General features: G+C 36.5%; 2 protein-coding genes across 2 annotated transcripts; both read left to right on the top strand.

The window, feature by feature from the left end:
* The first annotated feature begins 8,351 nt into the window (after positions 1-8,351).
* LOC149665102 (uncharacterized) lies at positions 8,352-10,231 on the top strand. The gene is made up of 4 exons (XM_089842078.1): positions 8,352-9,620; positions 9,680-9,821; positions 9,884-10,111; positions 10,191-10,231. The coding sequence occupies exons 1-4, from the start codon at positions 8,724-8,726 to the stop codon at positions 10,229-10,231; spliced, it is 1,308 nt and encodes a 435-aa protein (XP_089698204.1). The 5' UTR covers positions 8,352-8,723.
* A 698-nt stretch (positions 10,232-10,929) lies between these two features.
* LOC149665101 (uncharacterized) lies at positions 10,930-11,529 on the top strand. Its single transcript, XM_089842077.1, has 3 exons — positions 10,930-11,045; positions 11,108-11,242; positions 11,312-11,529. The coding sequence occupies exons 1-3, from the start codon at positions 10,991-10,993 to the stop codon at positions 11,527-11,529; spliced, it is 408 nt and encodes a 135-aa protein (XP_089698203.1). The 5' UTR covers positions 10,930-10,990.
* Positions 11,530-18,133: the final 6,604 nt, after the last annotated feature.

Below are 18,133 nucleotides of genomic sequence, written 5' to 3'. Positions count from 1 at the left end.
ATTCTCTGATTTATATTAACTAATGACTAAACACCAAAACAACTATGGCAGCCTATTCTTTTTAACCTACTGGGTACCATAGGAGCATGGATAAAGAATTCACGTGAGGAAATTTGTTTTCACGCTATAGGATAGGTAACTCCCCTATTTCTGACGACAGCTTATTCTGTATAATCTGATTCAGCTTGGGTTGTCAGCACGCGCAAAGCTGGGTCTCAATGTAACGAAGAAAATAATGATTCTCTGGATTTAAAATATCCGCGAGTTTTAGCTCAAATGTATGGGCGGAAATTCTAGTAGGCTTCGAAAAAAGTTGAAGTGCCTCGACTGTCGAGTGTAGACTTCATAGTCGAGCCAGTGACTTTTAAAATTTCAAGTAATACTAATTTAGACTATTAGAGAAGGATGTTAGAGTTAGTATTATAATTTTTATTATGTTTCTAAATCTTTTGGGAGTCTCAAGAAATAATTTTCGCTATTTTAAATAGCACAACGTTCCTTGATAATGTTTGAAGGACCCACCAATTGATTACAAACGACTATGCACGTATTTGAAACTAAAGCCTACAGGTCCGTGCATTTGAGATAAAAATCTCGCGGATATTTATAATCCTTTTTTTTCTTCGTCTCTTGTCAGCACGCACAAAGCTACATAACATAGAGACCTAGCTTTGCGCGTGCTAACAACCGAAGCTGAAAATAGAGTATATACATAATAAGCTGCTGTCGGAGATAGGGGAGTTGCCTATCCTATAGCGTGAAAAAAAATTTCCTCGCGCGCATTCTTTATCCAAAACAGAAGGTTGAAATTTGGCAAAGAGTTTCCTGAGACCCCGTGAATGGTATCCGTAACTCTAAAACTCCCACAAGTGTTCTTTCAGTGGTTGAACTTATTTTTTCCCTTGAAATGAATGAAAGTCAACGAATTAATTAGAAATAGTCCAATGCCTGATCTATTGCACTACCGGAATGCTGAAGTGTTTCGGATTATATTGATATTGTATTTTTTCTATGATGGGGATAATTATCGGGGGATTTTTCACTTTTCTCGGATAGAGTTAACAACCGAGGATTTTGTCTGGGGATGGGGGATTTTGTACAATTTCAGTAATGGGAGATTATGCCTGGGGTTCTTTGTCTTGGAAGTGTTTAGTCCGTATACCCGTGTGAATCGATAAAACCTAAAAGGTATTTTTCAGTTCTTATATGTAAATCGAGATATTGAACAGGGTTTGAACACACTCCTGCTGTTTATACGTCAATCAATCGTATATCGCGGTTTTTGCATAAGTAAATAAACTGTCGTAAGTATACCAATACAGAAATTAGTACTGGAAGACCAATAAATCAAACCCATGTTCTACAATGCCCTCTATACCATTTGTTACTCAAATTTCAAAGACACCACTAATCTAAGACATCGAGTTTTTTTTACATTGCGAATGTCAATTTAAATCTTAACCACGTCTAGGAAAGGTCAGACACTTTTAGGCTTAACATCTATAAAACCATTCGTTATAATTTGAAAATATTCATGATACATTTTTTCTCTATATATTCATGATGCATTTTTTCTCAATATATTCATGGAGAATTTTTTTTCAAATATTCTAGATGGATTTTTCTAAATATTCATGATAGATTTTTTCTTAGTTATCATGATTGATTTTTCTAAATTTTCATGATTAATTTTTCTAATTTTTCATGATTAAATTCTTGAAAATATTCATGATGAGATTCTTAAAAATGTTCATGATCAAATTTTCAAAAATATTCATGATTAAATTTTTGGAAACATTCATGATAAAATTCCTGGATATTTTCATTAGTGAATAAACGTAAATCGTAACATCATCTCCAACGTAGGCAGGCACTTGTTTACCGTGATTATACACTTTGGCGTGGCTGATGAATTAAGTGATTGCCATGCTGCAAGCTTAAAAAACAAGGCAGCCTACCTACTCGGAAATAAAATACAAAAGGTATTTATTTCTCGTTTCATGGAGCCCAGCCCCTATTATTATTATTATTATTATGATGTTGATGACTGTGTAATTTCCAGTGAACTACTTATATAGTTTTTTATATACACATTAAAAATCCATTTCAATCATTGTTTGAAGACTACTTTTTTAAATACAACGTTCTCTAATTAACCTTAGATTTAACAAAAAATATATGGCATTCTAAAAGTTAAAGAGATAGTTGTCTAATTTCAAAAGTGGTGGAAAAATTAAACTTCCAGACAAAAGGAGAAGTATTCTAATATCAATATTTTCATGTCATTAGGACAAGTGAGTCTTTTTAATTTAAATAATATAATAATTCGATCCATTATCTTCGGAGATAACCATCCACTTCACAATGAGAATTAACATTCGCATCCTTCTTCAAGAATTAATCGTTGTTACATTCTTCTCTAATTCATGTCATCGTGAATCTTCATACCCGATTCTCCGCTACATTTCCATGGTAGACACGTCACCTATTCTGCAAACTGGAGTTCTGCCACGATATTTACTCTCCAAGCACTCAAAACATTTCCTAACAAAATCCAACCAAACATTTTTATACCGAAAAGACACAAAAACATTAATCATCGAAAACCCACCCACCCGTAAGCTACACAAAATATTTTTTCTTTAAGAGCTTAAAACATTTACTACAGAAAAGCCACAGAAGAATTCAACCCAAAACGCAAACTTCGCGCATTACAGAATATTTGCAAAATTTTTAATATCGAAAATCCTTCCACTTTAGCAATCACAACTTGCTTATTATTCCAAATTCACAGACTTAACACTACCCTGCACACAAATCCAAAATTTCTACTTTCCAAAGCGCCACCCAAACCTTTATTTCTAAGTTGGAACCCTATTGTCCTTTTGAAATCGAAACCCTACTAGCAATTAACTAATAAATCGCCACATTACTGAACGTAATTCTTAAAACCTCATCTCTATAATTTCAGAGTAAAACTATGCTATGGCTTGAACATCCTGTTTTTCTGATCGTAATGTTTTACTACTGAGCTAAGTTGATATAGAAGAAATAAATAATCGTTAGGCTTATTTCCTATTGTTTTGAACGTCACGTTTTTTGTCATAACTTTTGATTTTCTGAACCGATTTACAATTTGAAAACAGTTTCGGATTCTACGTGACAAGACGCGTGCAACGATAGCATTGTTGATCCATTTGAAGCATTATTTCGTAACGTCATTATCGGGGGGTTTTACTATTTCCGCTTTGGCTAACGCCCTATTAGTGCCATAGTGTCATTTTTAATTTTAAAATAATTTTGAGAAGTCAACCTATTTAGAAAGTCCTATTTTGTTTCTCTAGCTCAAATAGGAACAAAATGGCAGCCAAATGAAAATGTCCAGAAACTTTTGTCCGGGACTGTACAGTGTGCTAACGCTTTATGGTTAGTATCAAAGTTTATAACTTATCTCTGATAAGTATGTCACTCAAGTCAATTGCTTAATGAGAGCTTGTCATAGAGCAGACGACAGCTTGATGTCAGAACCTTTAAGAATAGTGCCACCATGCGACCAAAATTCGAACAAGCTCACGCGGTTTGGGCGGAGATGTCTACTGTAGGCAATAAAGCACGACTTAAGGTGCGTCCAGACTATCCAACTTTAGCCAGTTATGGTTGCTTTTCTCCATCTAAGACTTTAGTTCGCCTGATTTAAATAACCTACTTATCCAATTAAAATTGGAGTTTCGTCCTGACAATAGTACAGTCATAAGAAACGTTCATATTACATGACTAACTGGAATGACTATTCACTCCGATCTTGTCACCTGATTAAAGTTAGATTGTCTAAACGCGCCTTAAGTTTTGGCTCAAATGTAAATTCCCGCGGTTTGATGTAACCAATAATATAAAAGCGACAAGTATATATACTAGGTAATGGATTCGCAGAGCAGTATAGGTGGTCCATAAATTGACTTGTGACTCTCTGACAAGGTCTCATTAGGAAATATCCATAGAAAACAGTGGAAGTGACATACTTATCGGATATAAGTTATAAACTTATGGTATCACTAATGTAAAGATATAATCGCTTGGATAAGACCAACATTACTGAAAACTTTCATATGGAAACACGCATAATGAGTGAGGCTAGTCCTATTCGTGTTTGCCCCTCCCTTTTTTCAAGGATATAGTAGCGAATCTAGCGATATCTCCCCAAAATATGTTAGGTGAAAGTTACAACATTAGTGAGATACTTCCTTTAATGCGATACCCAATCAGGAATTTTAGATTATCGAGTAGGCAAAATGATTTCTTTCTTTTTAAAATCAATGGAGATATTTTCTGGATGATTAACTATGCATGATATAATACAACTTAATTTTCCTTTTCATCCTCCCATAAGGAGGCCTGACTACTACAGTGTTTAACGTATGTTATACTCTTTTACACCCTGAGAAAGGGGTAGAACCATAGTGTACGCGAAGCGGTACTCGTAGGTGATTGCACTATTTTTCTAACTCTTTCTAAGGGTGTAAAAGATTATAGGGAACATGGAATTAATTAAGTTAGCAAAAAAGCCGTCACATGCGTTAACGGACGATTTTCCAATTTGCAATATATACTCCCTTTAAATGAAAAGTGAACTGAGAGAAAAAGTATTTTTGAGCCGATAAAGGGTTAAGATTTTTAAAAGAAACACATTGAACATTTGATTCCAAGATTGAACTGTGATCTATCATGGGTTTCATCCGCTTTTATACTTTAATTTTCTTACTGTTTTTTTATTCCTGGCCAATGGGCAACGGAATAAATACAGCTAATGTTTTACCGAAAAAGTAAGCAATAAAAAATTAGTAAGAAAATTAAAGTATAAAAGCGAATGAAACCCATGATAGATCAGTTCAATCGTGGAATCCTAATGCGAAAAATGGGCGATCGAATTGAAGTAAAGCGTCAGATAGTAGAGTTGCATCAACAAGGTTTTCAAATAGATTAATTGCAAGGCAGTTTAACGTTTTTCGCGCTGCAATAGCTACGTGGGTAGATAGATTCCGCAACAATGAGTTTAATGGCGGGGCGGACTTGGAACGCGCTGGAAGACGTAAGGTTTTGTCTGCCAGAGATTCGCGTCGTCTAGTCAGAACCAGTAGAGCGCAACCATTTCTGACAGCCAGGGGCCTGCGAACGGAATTAGAACTCCAAGCGTTCTTACCAACTGTGAGAAGGGAGTTGATCAGGCATGACGTTCAGGGACGCATTGCCTGCAAGAAAGAGAAGTTAAGCGCAGAAAACCGACGAGGGAGACTAGAATTTGCACGAGACCATTTAATCTGGACACCCGAGCAGTGGGCGCGAGTGACATTCACGGACGAAAAATGCTTCGTTCTTGGGCACAATGGCCACGTAATGAGTGGTTTTAACGAGTAATTAGAATAATAGTTTAAGCATACGTCAATATTTTATATTTAAGATCTGGGGTCCTATTCTGAGTCGGTCGGTAGCTGGCTCAACGATCAAAAATCGTCGGTACGGGAAAATTTGGTCGATAGAGTGGCTAGTTGGTATTCTGAGACAATCGTTATAGTTGTTGGTCGGCGCGGCCGACTAAACATTGTCGTTAGGCTAACGATATGGTAACCTCTGTCGTTAGAAGTTCTCTAACGATTGAAACTTCACTTTTAAAATGGCGGTCGCCTTGTTACAGCGGGAAATTTTGATGCTAGCCGCGATTGAAGATGAAATGCCTCGCCGAGACTTAAGAAGACAGAGAATAATTAGAGATCGCGAACATCCTTTTGAATTAGACTAATATAGGTTTAAAGTCAAAATGCGCTAGGTATACCCCCTAATATTAAGGTAATATTTTTTATTCATGTCACTAGTAAAATTACATCACATTTTTGAATGATATTACGTTATGGTTTATATAGATATTAGTCGCTCTAAGATTCTTTGCAGTTGGTTGTTATCAGCTAGCAATTGGACAACATTTGAGTAGGTAATAAATGAGAGAACTATCCCACCTTATACATGACTCCCTATGAGGAGTTGTGAATTCTAAGGGGGTTGTACACTCATGAGAAAGGACGTAAATCGAATTTCATGCCGTAAAAGAGAGACTATATTCGGCGAGCGGTTTTGAAGATGTTTCGGGGATTGATAAGATAAAATTTAGACGGTGAATCATGTGGAGTTTTTACCGGTTAATTAGAACGGAGAGTAAGCTGTCCCATCTTACACATGACTCTGTACGACGTATTCTGAAATCTACGGTGGGGGATACACCCGTGAAAAAGGACGTAAAATAATTTCTTGTCGTAGAAAACTGGTTAATTATAGCGGAGCGTAACCCATCCCATAGGAATTTGCTGACACGTAAATCGAATTTCTTGCCGTAGAAGAGAGACTATATTCGGCGAGCGGTTTTGAAGATGTTTAAAGGATTAATAAGATAAAATTTAGACGCTGAATCATGTGGAGTTTGTACCGGTTAAATAGAACGGAGAGTAAGCTATCCCATCTTACACATAACTCCGTGCGACGTATTCTGAAATCTACGGTGAAAAAGGACGTAAAATAATTTCTTGCCGTAGAAAACCGGTTAATTAGAACAGAGTGTAACCCATCCCATAGGAAGTCGCTGACAAAGAGCTTTAATGAGTATACGTGTCGGTAAAGGAGGTAAAATAATTTCTTACCGTATTGAGACTAAATTCTACTAGCGGTTTTGAAGATGTTTTCGGTAAACGAAATTTAATGAAATAACAAATAGTAGGTACTATATAAGGCAACTCATGAGCCAACGAAGTCTTATTCTAATATCCGAAGTCAAACCAAAAACGTAATCGCTAAATATTTAATCGTCAAGATTGTTAAAATGTGATTTTTGTTCTTAAATTTTTCTAAATTAATATATAGGAATAAGGAATGACGTGCATCGTAGAGGCTGCTTTTCTCAGAGCGAACAGTAAATTTATTTTGAAAGAAATATGTTACTACGTTGTAGAAACGGGAGAGAACGAGATTTTCACTCTTGAACCACCACACCCTTGGGAGCAACTATCATATGCTGATAAGCGGTTATGCTCTTGGATTTCTAGCAATATCTGCCAATTGAAGTGGGGTGACGGGGAGTTGGAATACTCGAAACTAAACGATGTCGCTGTGATGATATCAGGGAAGGGAAAAACCTTCTACACTAAAGGGTTGGAGAAAGCTAATTTTTTAACGGATTTTTTGGGTGTTCAGGTGATAAATCTTGAAGACTTAGGATGTCCCAAATTAACAGAATTAACAGAATTAACACACTCAATCTCCACGACTTGTAAATATCATACTGAAAAAGCTAACTGCGCAATTTTTAAGGCATACAAACTCTCTCTCTTTGTGAAAAATGGTTTTCAAGTGGTTTTAAATAAAAAGAATAAAATTTAAAATTAATCCGCATTCTCGAGTGAATTATTAACTTTCCCTACTATATAAACAGCAGTTTATTTTTGAATATTATTACCAACTAAGAAGTTCAGAGAACAACAACAATCAGAAATCAAGATGTCCACACCAAAACCAACTGTATGCGGGTTGAAATATACGACAGTCATTGGACCAATATTTGATCGATCGGGGTTGGAAATGACATTCAAGTATTTGCGGTTCCGAGTTAGGAAGAACCACAGTTGGCAGACTGGGTTCTTCGAAGATGAGGAAAATGGTAGTATAACCGTGCACTTACCCTACCACCCGAACATCGTCAATTGTAAAAACGGACTAGGTTTCGCAGGTGACTACATCACGGTATGTATTTAGTTTTTTTTTCGTACTCTATTAGCATATTTTACAAGACTATCTATACGGATCGAAAAGCTGGTGTTTCCCGTTGAGGGGGAGTTAGACGATGATGTTCAGGCGCTAAATGAGGCCTTCACCCACCCAGCCGGATTTCCATCTGTTCCATCAACATCCACGTCAGCAATTATTGATACTACCACCACTCCAGCGATTCATACCACCACTCCAGCGATCCAGGCTTCATCAAAGTCTAAGAAAGCTGGCAGGGTGGTTAAATCCAAACCAACTCGTACAGTAACCGCTAAAAAACACCCCACCAAGAAGAAGCCGGTAGTTGAAACACCTGAGCTCAATAACATCATTGAGCAGGAGTTGAAGTGTCTCGCAAAACTCAAACCCGCTGACGGTACTTCCAGCAGTGAGGAACTAATGGACTCAGACTCAGATTAAAAATAATAATAAAGAAATAAAAATATATCTTTGAAATAAATTTGAGAAAACAGAATTTGTGGTTTATTTATATCAATAAGTAGGTACTTAAAATGAATAAATTTAAGTGATTTTCTTAGGGGGGGGGGTTAAGTCAAAAACATATAAATACTCTTATTTTTATCACAGGGGATTCATTGGGAGTTATGATACTGATAATTCACCATGTTTCCGTGTAACATATGTTTAAAACAGTTTTCACGACAATTTAATTTGAATCGACATATACAAGAGCAGCATAAGAATGTAAAATATAGCTGTGTCACTTGCGGGATTTCCTTTGCTCGAAAGGATAGATTAAGGAGACATTCCAAACAACACCCCATTAAAAAAAACTCTCTAATATCACGCAATCTCAAAATGTTCTACCGGATGATTTTCAGGAATTTACCGTGTTAGAAGACGCGATTCTTAGCGCCAAATACACCCCCTCTAAACTCTTCACAGATGTCGACTTATTTATGAGCTCCATCGCACCAAGTTTAGTGAAATACTTGGAAAACCATTTGAGATTGAAAAAGGCTATCAAATGGTATATTTTATTAAGAGTAAAATATACTAAAGTTCTGAATAGTGGAGAGGTCGTCGAAGACTTTCCATACCTTCGATCTAAGACGCAGACCAGCCTCATGCCTCAACTGTTACCAAGACTGCTTGACATTTGTACTACACAAATTGCAAAAGCGATGGAGGAGTATGAAGGAAAAGGAAGTGGATGGGTGATCGAACGCATAACACTTTTGCAAGTGGATATTATAAAGTATCGCCCCCTAGTCGGAGGGACGTTTATTGAACTACCGAAGGCAATTAAAAATTGTAAAGGTGTTTTAAATATAAAATCAAACGATGGGAAATGCTTCTTATACTGCATCCTGGCTAAGTTACATCCTGCAAAATCAAAGGCTGACAGAGTGGTAAATTACCTTAAATACATTGATGAACTGAACTGTGCAAATATTACCTTCCCCTTCGAATTAAACCCACTGCAACTAAAAAAATTTGAGGAGAAAAACTATCTCTCTATAAATGTATACGCCTACGAAAGTGGTGTTTTCCCTCGGTACGTTAGCGAGAACAGAGTTGTTGAAACTCGGGATGTAGACCTCCTATTAATATCTAAAAATGGCCGAAATCATTTCTGTTTGATAAAAAACCTAAGTAGACTATTGTGTGGCTTTACCAAACACAATGGGTCTAGATGTATCTGTCGGTTTTGCTTACACGCCTTTTCAGGAGTCAATTCCAAGCGAAATTACTCTGAGCATATTAAAAACTGCAGTGTTCACGAACCACAGCGTGTGAGAATGCCGTTTAATAAACCTACCCTCACCTTTGAAAAATATGAGTGGATGCAGAAGGTAATTATTTAAATACATTTCTTTAGATTATTTTTTTTAAATTTCGCACTATCTTACAGAAAGCCTACGTTATTTATTGCGATTTCGAGAGTATCTTGAAACCTATTCATACCTGCATACCGGATGTGAATAATTCTTCAACCACAATACTGGATAAGCACATAGCATGCGGGTTTAGTTATGTAGTAGTTGGACCTGATGGTAAAATGTACACCCTCGAGAAGCCAATAAGAACGTCTCATTCATACCTTCTAAAATAATAGGTCAACCCAAAGCACCGGTGACATATGGAGGGATCGATGCTATACAAATTTTCATTGAAAGTCTTCTAATAGAGGAGGGGATTATTGCTGAGGCTTTAAATCAATTTGAACCAATGAATTTAACATCCCTGGAAGAAGCCGAGCATCAGAAGGCTACACGATGCTATCTTTGCACACAGATTTTAACATCCGAGGATCCTGGTGTTCGCGATCATTGTCACTTCAGTGGTATGAATTTCATACTAATTTAAGTTTATTAATAGTTGTAACATATCTAATCTAATTTATCTATCAATTTTGTAATCAGAAGCTAAAGGTTGGATACGTAATTCCCGTGATCGCCCATAATTTAAGCGGGTGATTATTTTAACCTGTCTTTGATGGAACTGGTGCTAGAAATTAACCGATTAAACATTAAATGGGTATGATTCACATTTTATTCTGGCAGGACTCACCCTCGTAGAAGATAAAAGAATCACGTGTATCCCCTCTAATACTGAAACCTACATCAGTTTTAGTATTGGGAGACTACGATTTGTTGACTCAATGAGATTTCTTCCAGCCTCATTGGAAACTTTAGTTTCTAATTTAGCCGCAAGTGGAGCGGAGAAGTTCCACATTCTTAATGCAATATACCCCCCTGAAAAGGATAAGCTCATGCTGACCAAACTTGCATACCCATATAATTACATGACTGATATGGAGCGATTCGATGAATGTACCCTACCTTCCAAAGAGGATTTCTTCAACACTCTCACGAACGAACATATTTCCGAGGAGAGATATGAAAATACACGTAATGTTTGGAATGAGTTCAACATTCAAACCCTAGGTACGTTACCCTCTAACCAATTTTTAAATTAATAATTTCGGCGTTTAATATTCAATCTATTCCTAGGGGAACTACACGATATATACGTAACCTGCGATTGCCTTCAATTAGCCTCCGTATTCGAACAGTTTAGGATAATGTGTTTGGAATATTATAAACTGGACTGTGCTCTTGCCTTCACTGGCCCCGGTAATTAATTTAGTTTTGAAAACAGCACAAAAATGAGTTTCTAAAGCCTCCATACCATAGGTTTTGCATGGGAGGCTGCCTTACTCATGACGAGGGTTAAACTTGATCTAATTTTAGACCCGGATATCCATCTGTTCCTAGGTAATATTCTTCCGAGTTCTATTAAATAGTGTAAAGATATTCTAATAGAGTTAATAATATAGAGAGAGGTATTCGTGGTGGTGTAGCGATGGTGGCTCATAGACATGCAGAAGCCAACAACAAGTATCTCCCGGAGACATTTGACGAATCTAAACCATCCAACTTTATAGTTTATTTGGATGTCAACAATCTCTATGGTAATAAAATCTTATTGTGAATACATTAATTGATGGTAACCGAATTAACCATATACGCAACTTCTTTAGGAACAGTTATGGAGTATTATCTTCCTACGAGAAGGTTCAGCTGGGTAAAAACTGAAAATCTCTTAGATTATTCGGAGAAGCAAATATTAAATTTGCCAGACGACTCTCCATATGGATTCATACTATCCGTTGATTTAGAGTACCAAGTTGAACTTCATGAAGATCATAATTGCCTTCCCCTTGCGAATAACTACGGATATATTTTCAGCGTATTATAAGCTTATGATGAAAGAAAATGGTTTGACTGTCAAGGACACGCTACCCAAACTTCTAACTGATCTAACTAACAAACGTGATTGAGTTATTCACTATCGAAATTTAAAATACTACATATCGCTGGGTTTAAAACTTAAACAAGTTAATCGTATTTTGACTTTTGAACAAACCCCGTGGCTTCAACCGTATATTAATTTTAATACTGAGAAGCGAATGAATGCCGTTAATTCCTTTGAGAAAGATTACTTCAAGCTAATGAACAACAGCGTTTTTGGTTGGTACCTTTTAATATATGATTAAAAACTAATAAAAGAATTTTAATTAACAAATAATAAAAAATGTTTAATAAAAATGATTTTAGGGAAAACTATGGAAAATCTACGCAATCGAATAATTTTCCACCTCATTCAAACACCTGAGATGGCTATCAAGAAAGCATCATCCCCTGCTTTTGAAAGATTCATTGTTTTTCATAAGAACCTTGTTGGTATACAGATTGTTAAAAAATCCTTAACTCTGAACCGTCCAATTTATACTGGTTTTTCTTTGCTGGATTTATCCAAATTGTTTTGTAAGATACCTTTTTTCCCTTTTAAATAAACCTTGTGAAATCAATTGAGTTTTTCTCTCTAGATATCAGTTTCACTACGACTTCATAAGAGCCTACTACGGAGAAAGGGCAACCCTACTTTTCACGGATACTGATAGCCTGACGTATTAAATTGAAACCTTGGACGTATACGTTGACTTTCAGAAAAACAAAGAGTTATTCGATTTCTCGGGCTATAATCAAGATCATCCCTTATTTTCCAATGAAAATCGGAAGGTCTTGGGTAAGCTGAAGGATGAGATGGATGGAGTGCCCATCCAAAGCTTCGTAGGCTTACGTCCCAAGATGTACAGCATTCTGAGTGCTAAGGGAGAAAAAAAGACCGCGAAAGGAGTGTGTAGGCGTGTTGTTAAGAATACGTTGACGCATGCTGATTACCTAAATTGTGTGAAACGAAGAAAAACTACCAAAATAACTATGAAAAGAATTACTAGTGTGAAACATAGTTTGCACACGATAACTCAAAACAAGCTAGCATTGAATCCGTGTGACAACAAGAAGTTTATTCTGGGTGACGGAGTTCGTACTCTCTTGTACGGACATTACTTCATTCAGTACTTGAAAAAATTACATGACGATTGAAAACTGAATAATAATAAAATTGACAAATACAAAATTAAAATTTATTGCATATTTTTTGAACATGAATTCCTTAATCATGCAATCATTAACTGCCTTATTTTTGGAGAATCTTGAAATGATGTCATACATTTTAACCCCTCTACATCTATTTATAGCGAAGTAAACACAGAAACCTCCGAAAGTTAAAGAAGTGTTACTTTGTAACTGTACTGAGTTAAACGTGACCGTCTTACTATTTTTTTCAATGAAATTAGCGAACTTAAACACCTCGGGGCTATTCCCGAAGGAGTCAAAAAATTCAGTGTTTTTTGAGGCTGAGAAATATATTATACACCAATGTTCTCCAGCGTCCTGTGAAAAGTCGGTGTTTACAACGAAGAGAGATGGAAAATTCCATACCACCTTAGGTAAAGTATTTGCCGCGAAAACACCACGAAACAGTCCTTTGGTAAACTTATCAGTTTCAAATATCATCTCTAATTGGAGGGTATCCATTACTCAACGGTTACGTTTCTGTTCTTGTCAATTTCAATGAGGGACTGAAACTCGGCATAAACAATAACTGCTACTGTTTCTGGGAGAGGTTTCTCGAATTTAAGTTCGAGTCGAATATTTCCGTTTTTAATAAGATGAAAGTGAGACGCGTTAGAGTCTAAATCAACTGTTAAATCATAGCAAAACAGAATATAGCCTCTAGCAAAATCTTCCCGACTTATCACGTTTCCTTCATCTCCCGTCTGCGCTGTTTGGAGGAAGAGATTATAATAAGCTTGAATATAACTATTTTTCCCGAAATTAGGTGTTAGTGGTTTGTGGGGTATGCAACTTCCATCGATGTAAAGAGCAATGTGATTTATGTCATAATGCTGAAAGTTATAGTTTGGAATGTCTCCTTAATCTATCCTTTCGAGCAAAGGAAATCCCGCAAGTGACACAGCTATATTTTACATTCTTATGCTGCTCTTGTATATGTCGATTCAAATTAAATTGTCGTGAAAACTGTTTTAAACATATGTTACACGGAAACATGGTGAATTATCAGTATCATAACTCCCAATGAATCCCCTGTGATAAAAATAAGAGTATTTATATGTTTTTGACTTAACCCCCCCCCCTAAGAAAATCACTTAAATTTATTCATTTTAAGTACCTACTTATTGATATAAATAAACCACAAATTCTGTTTTCTCAAATTTATTTCAAAGATATATTTTTATTTCTTTATTATTATTTTTAATCTGAGTCTGAGTCCATTAGTTCCTCACTGCTGGAAGTACCGTCAGCGGGTTTGAGTTTTGCGAGACACTTCAACTCCTGCTCAATGATGTTATTGAGCTCAGGTGTTTCAACTACCGGCTTCTTCTTGGTGGGGTGTTTTTTAGCGGTTACTGTACGAGTTGGTTTGGATTTAACCACCCTGCCAGCTTTCTTAGACTTTGATGAAGCCTGGATCGCTGGAGTGGTGGTATGAATCGCTGGAGTGGTGGTAGTATCAATAATTGCTGACGTGGATGTTGATGGAACAGATGGAAATCCGGCTGGGTGGGTGAAGGCCTCATTTAGCGCCTGAACATCATCGTCTAACTCCCCCTCAACGGGAAACACCAGCTTTTCGATCCGTATAGATAGTCTTGTAAAATATGCTAATAGAGTACGAAAAAAAAACTAAATACATACCGTGATGTAGTCACCTGCGAAACCTAGTCCGTTTTTACAATTGACGATGTTCGGGTGGTAGGGTAAGTGCACGGTTATACTACCATTTTCCTCATCTTCGAAGAACCCAGTCTGCCAACTGTGGTTCTTCCTAACTCGGAACCGCAAATACTTGAATGTCATTTCCAACCCCGATCGATCAAATATTGGTCCAATGACTGTCGTATATTTCAACCCGCATACAGTTGGTTTTGGTGTGGACATCTTGATTTCTGATTGTTGTTGTTCTCTGAACTTCTTAGTTGGTAATAATATTCAAAAATAAACTGCTGTTTATATAGTAGGGAAAGTTAATAATTCACTCGAGAATGCGGATTAATTTTAAATTTTATTCTTTTTATTTAAAACCACTTGAAAACCATTTTTCACAAAGAGAGAGAGTTTGTATGCCTTAAAAATTGCGCAGTTAGCTTTTTCAGTATGATATTTACAAGTCGTGGAGATTGAGTGTGTTAATTCTGTTAATTCTGTTAATTTGGGACATCCTAAGTCTTCAAGATTTATCACCTGAACACCCAAAAAATCCGTTAAAAAATTAGCTTTCTCCAACCCTTTAGTGTAGAAGGTTTTTCCCTTCCCTGATATCATCACAGCGACATCGTTTAGTTTCGAGTATTCCAACTCCCCGTCACCCCACTTCAATTGGCAGATATTGCTAGAAATCCAAGAGCATAACCGCTTATCAGCATATGATAGTTGCTCCCAAGGGTGTGGTGGTTCAAGAGTGAAAATCTCGTTCTCTCCCGTTTCTACAACGTAGTAACATATTTCTTTCAAAATAAATTTACTGTTCGCTCTGAGAAAAGCAGCCTCTACGATGCACGTCATTCCTTATTCCTATATATTAATTTAGAAAAATTTAAGAACAAAAATCACATTTTAACAATCTTGACGATTAAATATTTAGCGATTACGTTTTTGGTTTGACTTCGGATATTAGAATAAGACTTCGTTGGCTCATGAGTTGCCTTATATAGTACCTACTATTTGTTATTTCATTAAATTTCGTTTACCGAAAACATCTTCAAAACCGCTAGTAGAATTTAGTCTCAATACGGTAAGAAATTATTTTACCTCCTTTACCGACACGTATACTCATTAAAGCTCTTTGTCAGCGACTTCCTATGGGATGGGTTACACTCTGTTCTAATTAACCGGTTTTCTACGGCAAGAAATTATTTTACGTCCTTTTTCACCGTAGATTTCAGAATACGTCGCACGGAGTTATGTGTAAGATGGGATAGCTTACTCTCCGTTCTATTTAACCGGTACAAACTCCACATGATTCAGCGTCTAAATTTTATCTTATTAATCCTTTAAACATCTTCAAAACCGCTCGCCGAATATAGTCTCTCTTCTACGGCAAGAAATTCGATTTACGTGTCAGCAAATTCCTATGGGATGGGTTACGCTCCGCTATAATTAACCAGTTTTCTACGACAAGAAATTATTTTACGTCCTTTTTCACGGGTGTATCCCCCACCGTAGATTTCAGAATACGTCGTACAGAGTCATGTGTAAGATGGGACAGCTTACTCTCCGTTCTAATTAACCGGTAAAAACTCCACATGATTCACCGTCTAAATTTTATCTTATCAATCCCCGAAACATCTTCAAAACCGCTCGCCGAATATAGTCTCTCTTTTACGGCATGAAATTCGATTTACGTCCTTTCTCATGAGTGTACAACCCCCTTAGAATTCACAACTCCTCATAGGGAGTCATGTATAGGGTGGGATAGTTCTCTCATTTATTACCTACTCATAAAATCCTTTTGTTTTACACTGACTTAATTTATGACATTCTTCGTTTCCATATTCACCGAGAGAACATTGTTTAAAATTGGTTTCTTCGCCTAAATGATTAGCCTCCATCTTCGAACGAGTTTCAAATTTTTTCGCAGTTCTTAGGAACTTTAATACAGAATCTCGAGCAGACTACAAAAACAAATTAAGAGAGCTAGATATAAGAGTTCTTATAAATTAAGATAAACATATTTTGAAATTTTGATTTTTGTTACCAGTTAAAGGGGATACAAAAACACCAAACCAATCATAAAGGAGGGGAAAGATACGCCCTTGGGGTCTCGAAAAAAGCTTAAATATTTTTTTTTAAGTTGGGCCACTTGCCGTTACGCGTCACAGTGTTAGACCCCCCCACTAATTATTAATTAATTTATAATAAAAGTTCTAAAAAAGATAGACATTTGTCAAGATGACGGTCGGATGCCTCGCCTTTTATAGCATATGTGTGTATAATTTCATAAACATATCCAAAAAATCAAGTGAGTTATCGTTACTTTTGCCAGAGCCCAAAAATGTTTCGCGGACACTGCAGAAATCGCGGGGGTTTACTCAAAACCTTTATAAAAATTCATTTATTTTTAGTTTCACCTGAAAATCTGGAAATCGTAGTTATTTAAGCATAGCTGCAAGTGTGCCAACTTTTATTAGGATCGGCCGACACATGGTGGCATGCCTAGGTGAAACCATATGGAATGACCCTCCGGTTAAAATCTTTTCCAAAAGCCAGGCTGCCTGAGATCTCAGCCAAGTGTCTCACCCTTTCAGTTTTTGTTCAATGTTCCTGCTTCCTATCTCGAGTCGAACAATGATTAAAGGTGTTGCAAAATATGCATTAATGAAAAAAACCCTCCCCTTCAAATCAAAATTCCTCCCAAAACTCAGAGGGGCTAATCATGCCTCTGGAACATTCCGAGAGGCGAGAACGTTTTTAACTTGGAAACTAAGCTCAATGACTATTGGCTAACCGTAGTGTAAGCGTTTTCTACACAAAATCGTTAAAAATTGCTGAGCATGAATTTTTACCCACATCGTTTGATGTACATCTACGATGTGGGTATTAAGTTTGACCTGCACTGCTGTTATTGTTGTCGTTGACCGTTGGCCTTGCGACGTGTCAGACTACCGCCTTTGGCAGTATCAAAGTTTTCGATCGTCAAAGGGAGAGTGAAATCAGTGAATGGGAGAGGATTCTCTGGATTGTGGTGGTGACGTGATATTTTTCATTCGTGCATTTCTTTAAAACAAGATGAACCAAGAGCTCGTAATAGCAGCCACATCGTTCCATACTTAACAGAAGTACAGAAAATTTTAGTGAATAGCCCCTCGATCCGCTACTATTTTATAATTATTACTGAAATGTTTTTACTTCAGTTATAATTATAGTGTGACACGAACGGAAAACGTGAGTGAATAGGCCCTCGATGAGCTACTATTTTAAAATTATTACTGAATTTTTTTACTTCAGTTATTATTATAGTTATAGTGTGACACGAACGGAAAACGTGAGTGAGTAACCCAGGATGCGCAACCTTTAACAGTGGTAAAAAGAAATACCCATTAAAAGAAGTACAGATAATCACAGTGAATAGCCCCTCGACGCCCTATCAAAAAATTATAACCCCCTAATCCTTACTTCAATAAATTTACTTATGTTATAATTGTAATATCCGGGGCTAGAAACTAGTACTTTCTTTTTGCTTAAAATTCTTTTTGGTTTGAGGAGAAATACACGTAAATTATAATAATAAACACCGTCTTAATACCACTCAAAATATAACGTCGGTAAATACTTGCTTTTGTTTTTTTTTTTCAAATTCCCCTCGATTTCTTTGAATAATGAAAGCGTGAAACTCTATTGTCCACGGGTGACCGGAATTTTGAAGGAAGTATTAA

Source organism: Phalangium opilio, unplaced genomic scaffold (genome assembly GCF_054372755.1).
Source record: "Phalangium opilio isolate 3A_F unplaced genomic scaffold, DU_Popi_V2 ptg000061l_1, whole genome shotgun sequence".
Taxonomy (NCBI): Eukaryota; Metazoa; Arthropoda; class Arachnida; order Opiliones; family Phalangiidae; genus Phalangium; species Phalangium opilio.
This window is presented reverse-complemented; position numbering and strand designations above follow the sequence as displayed.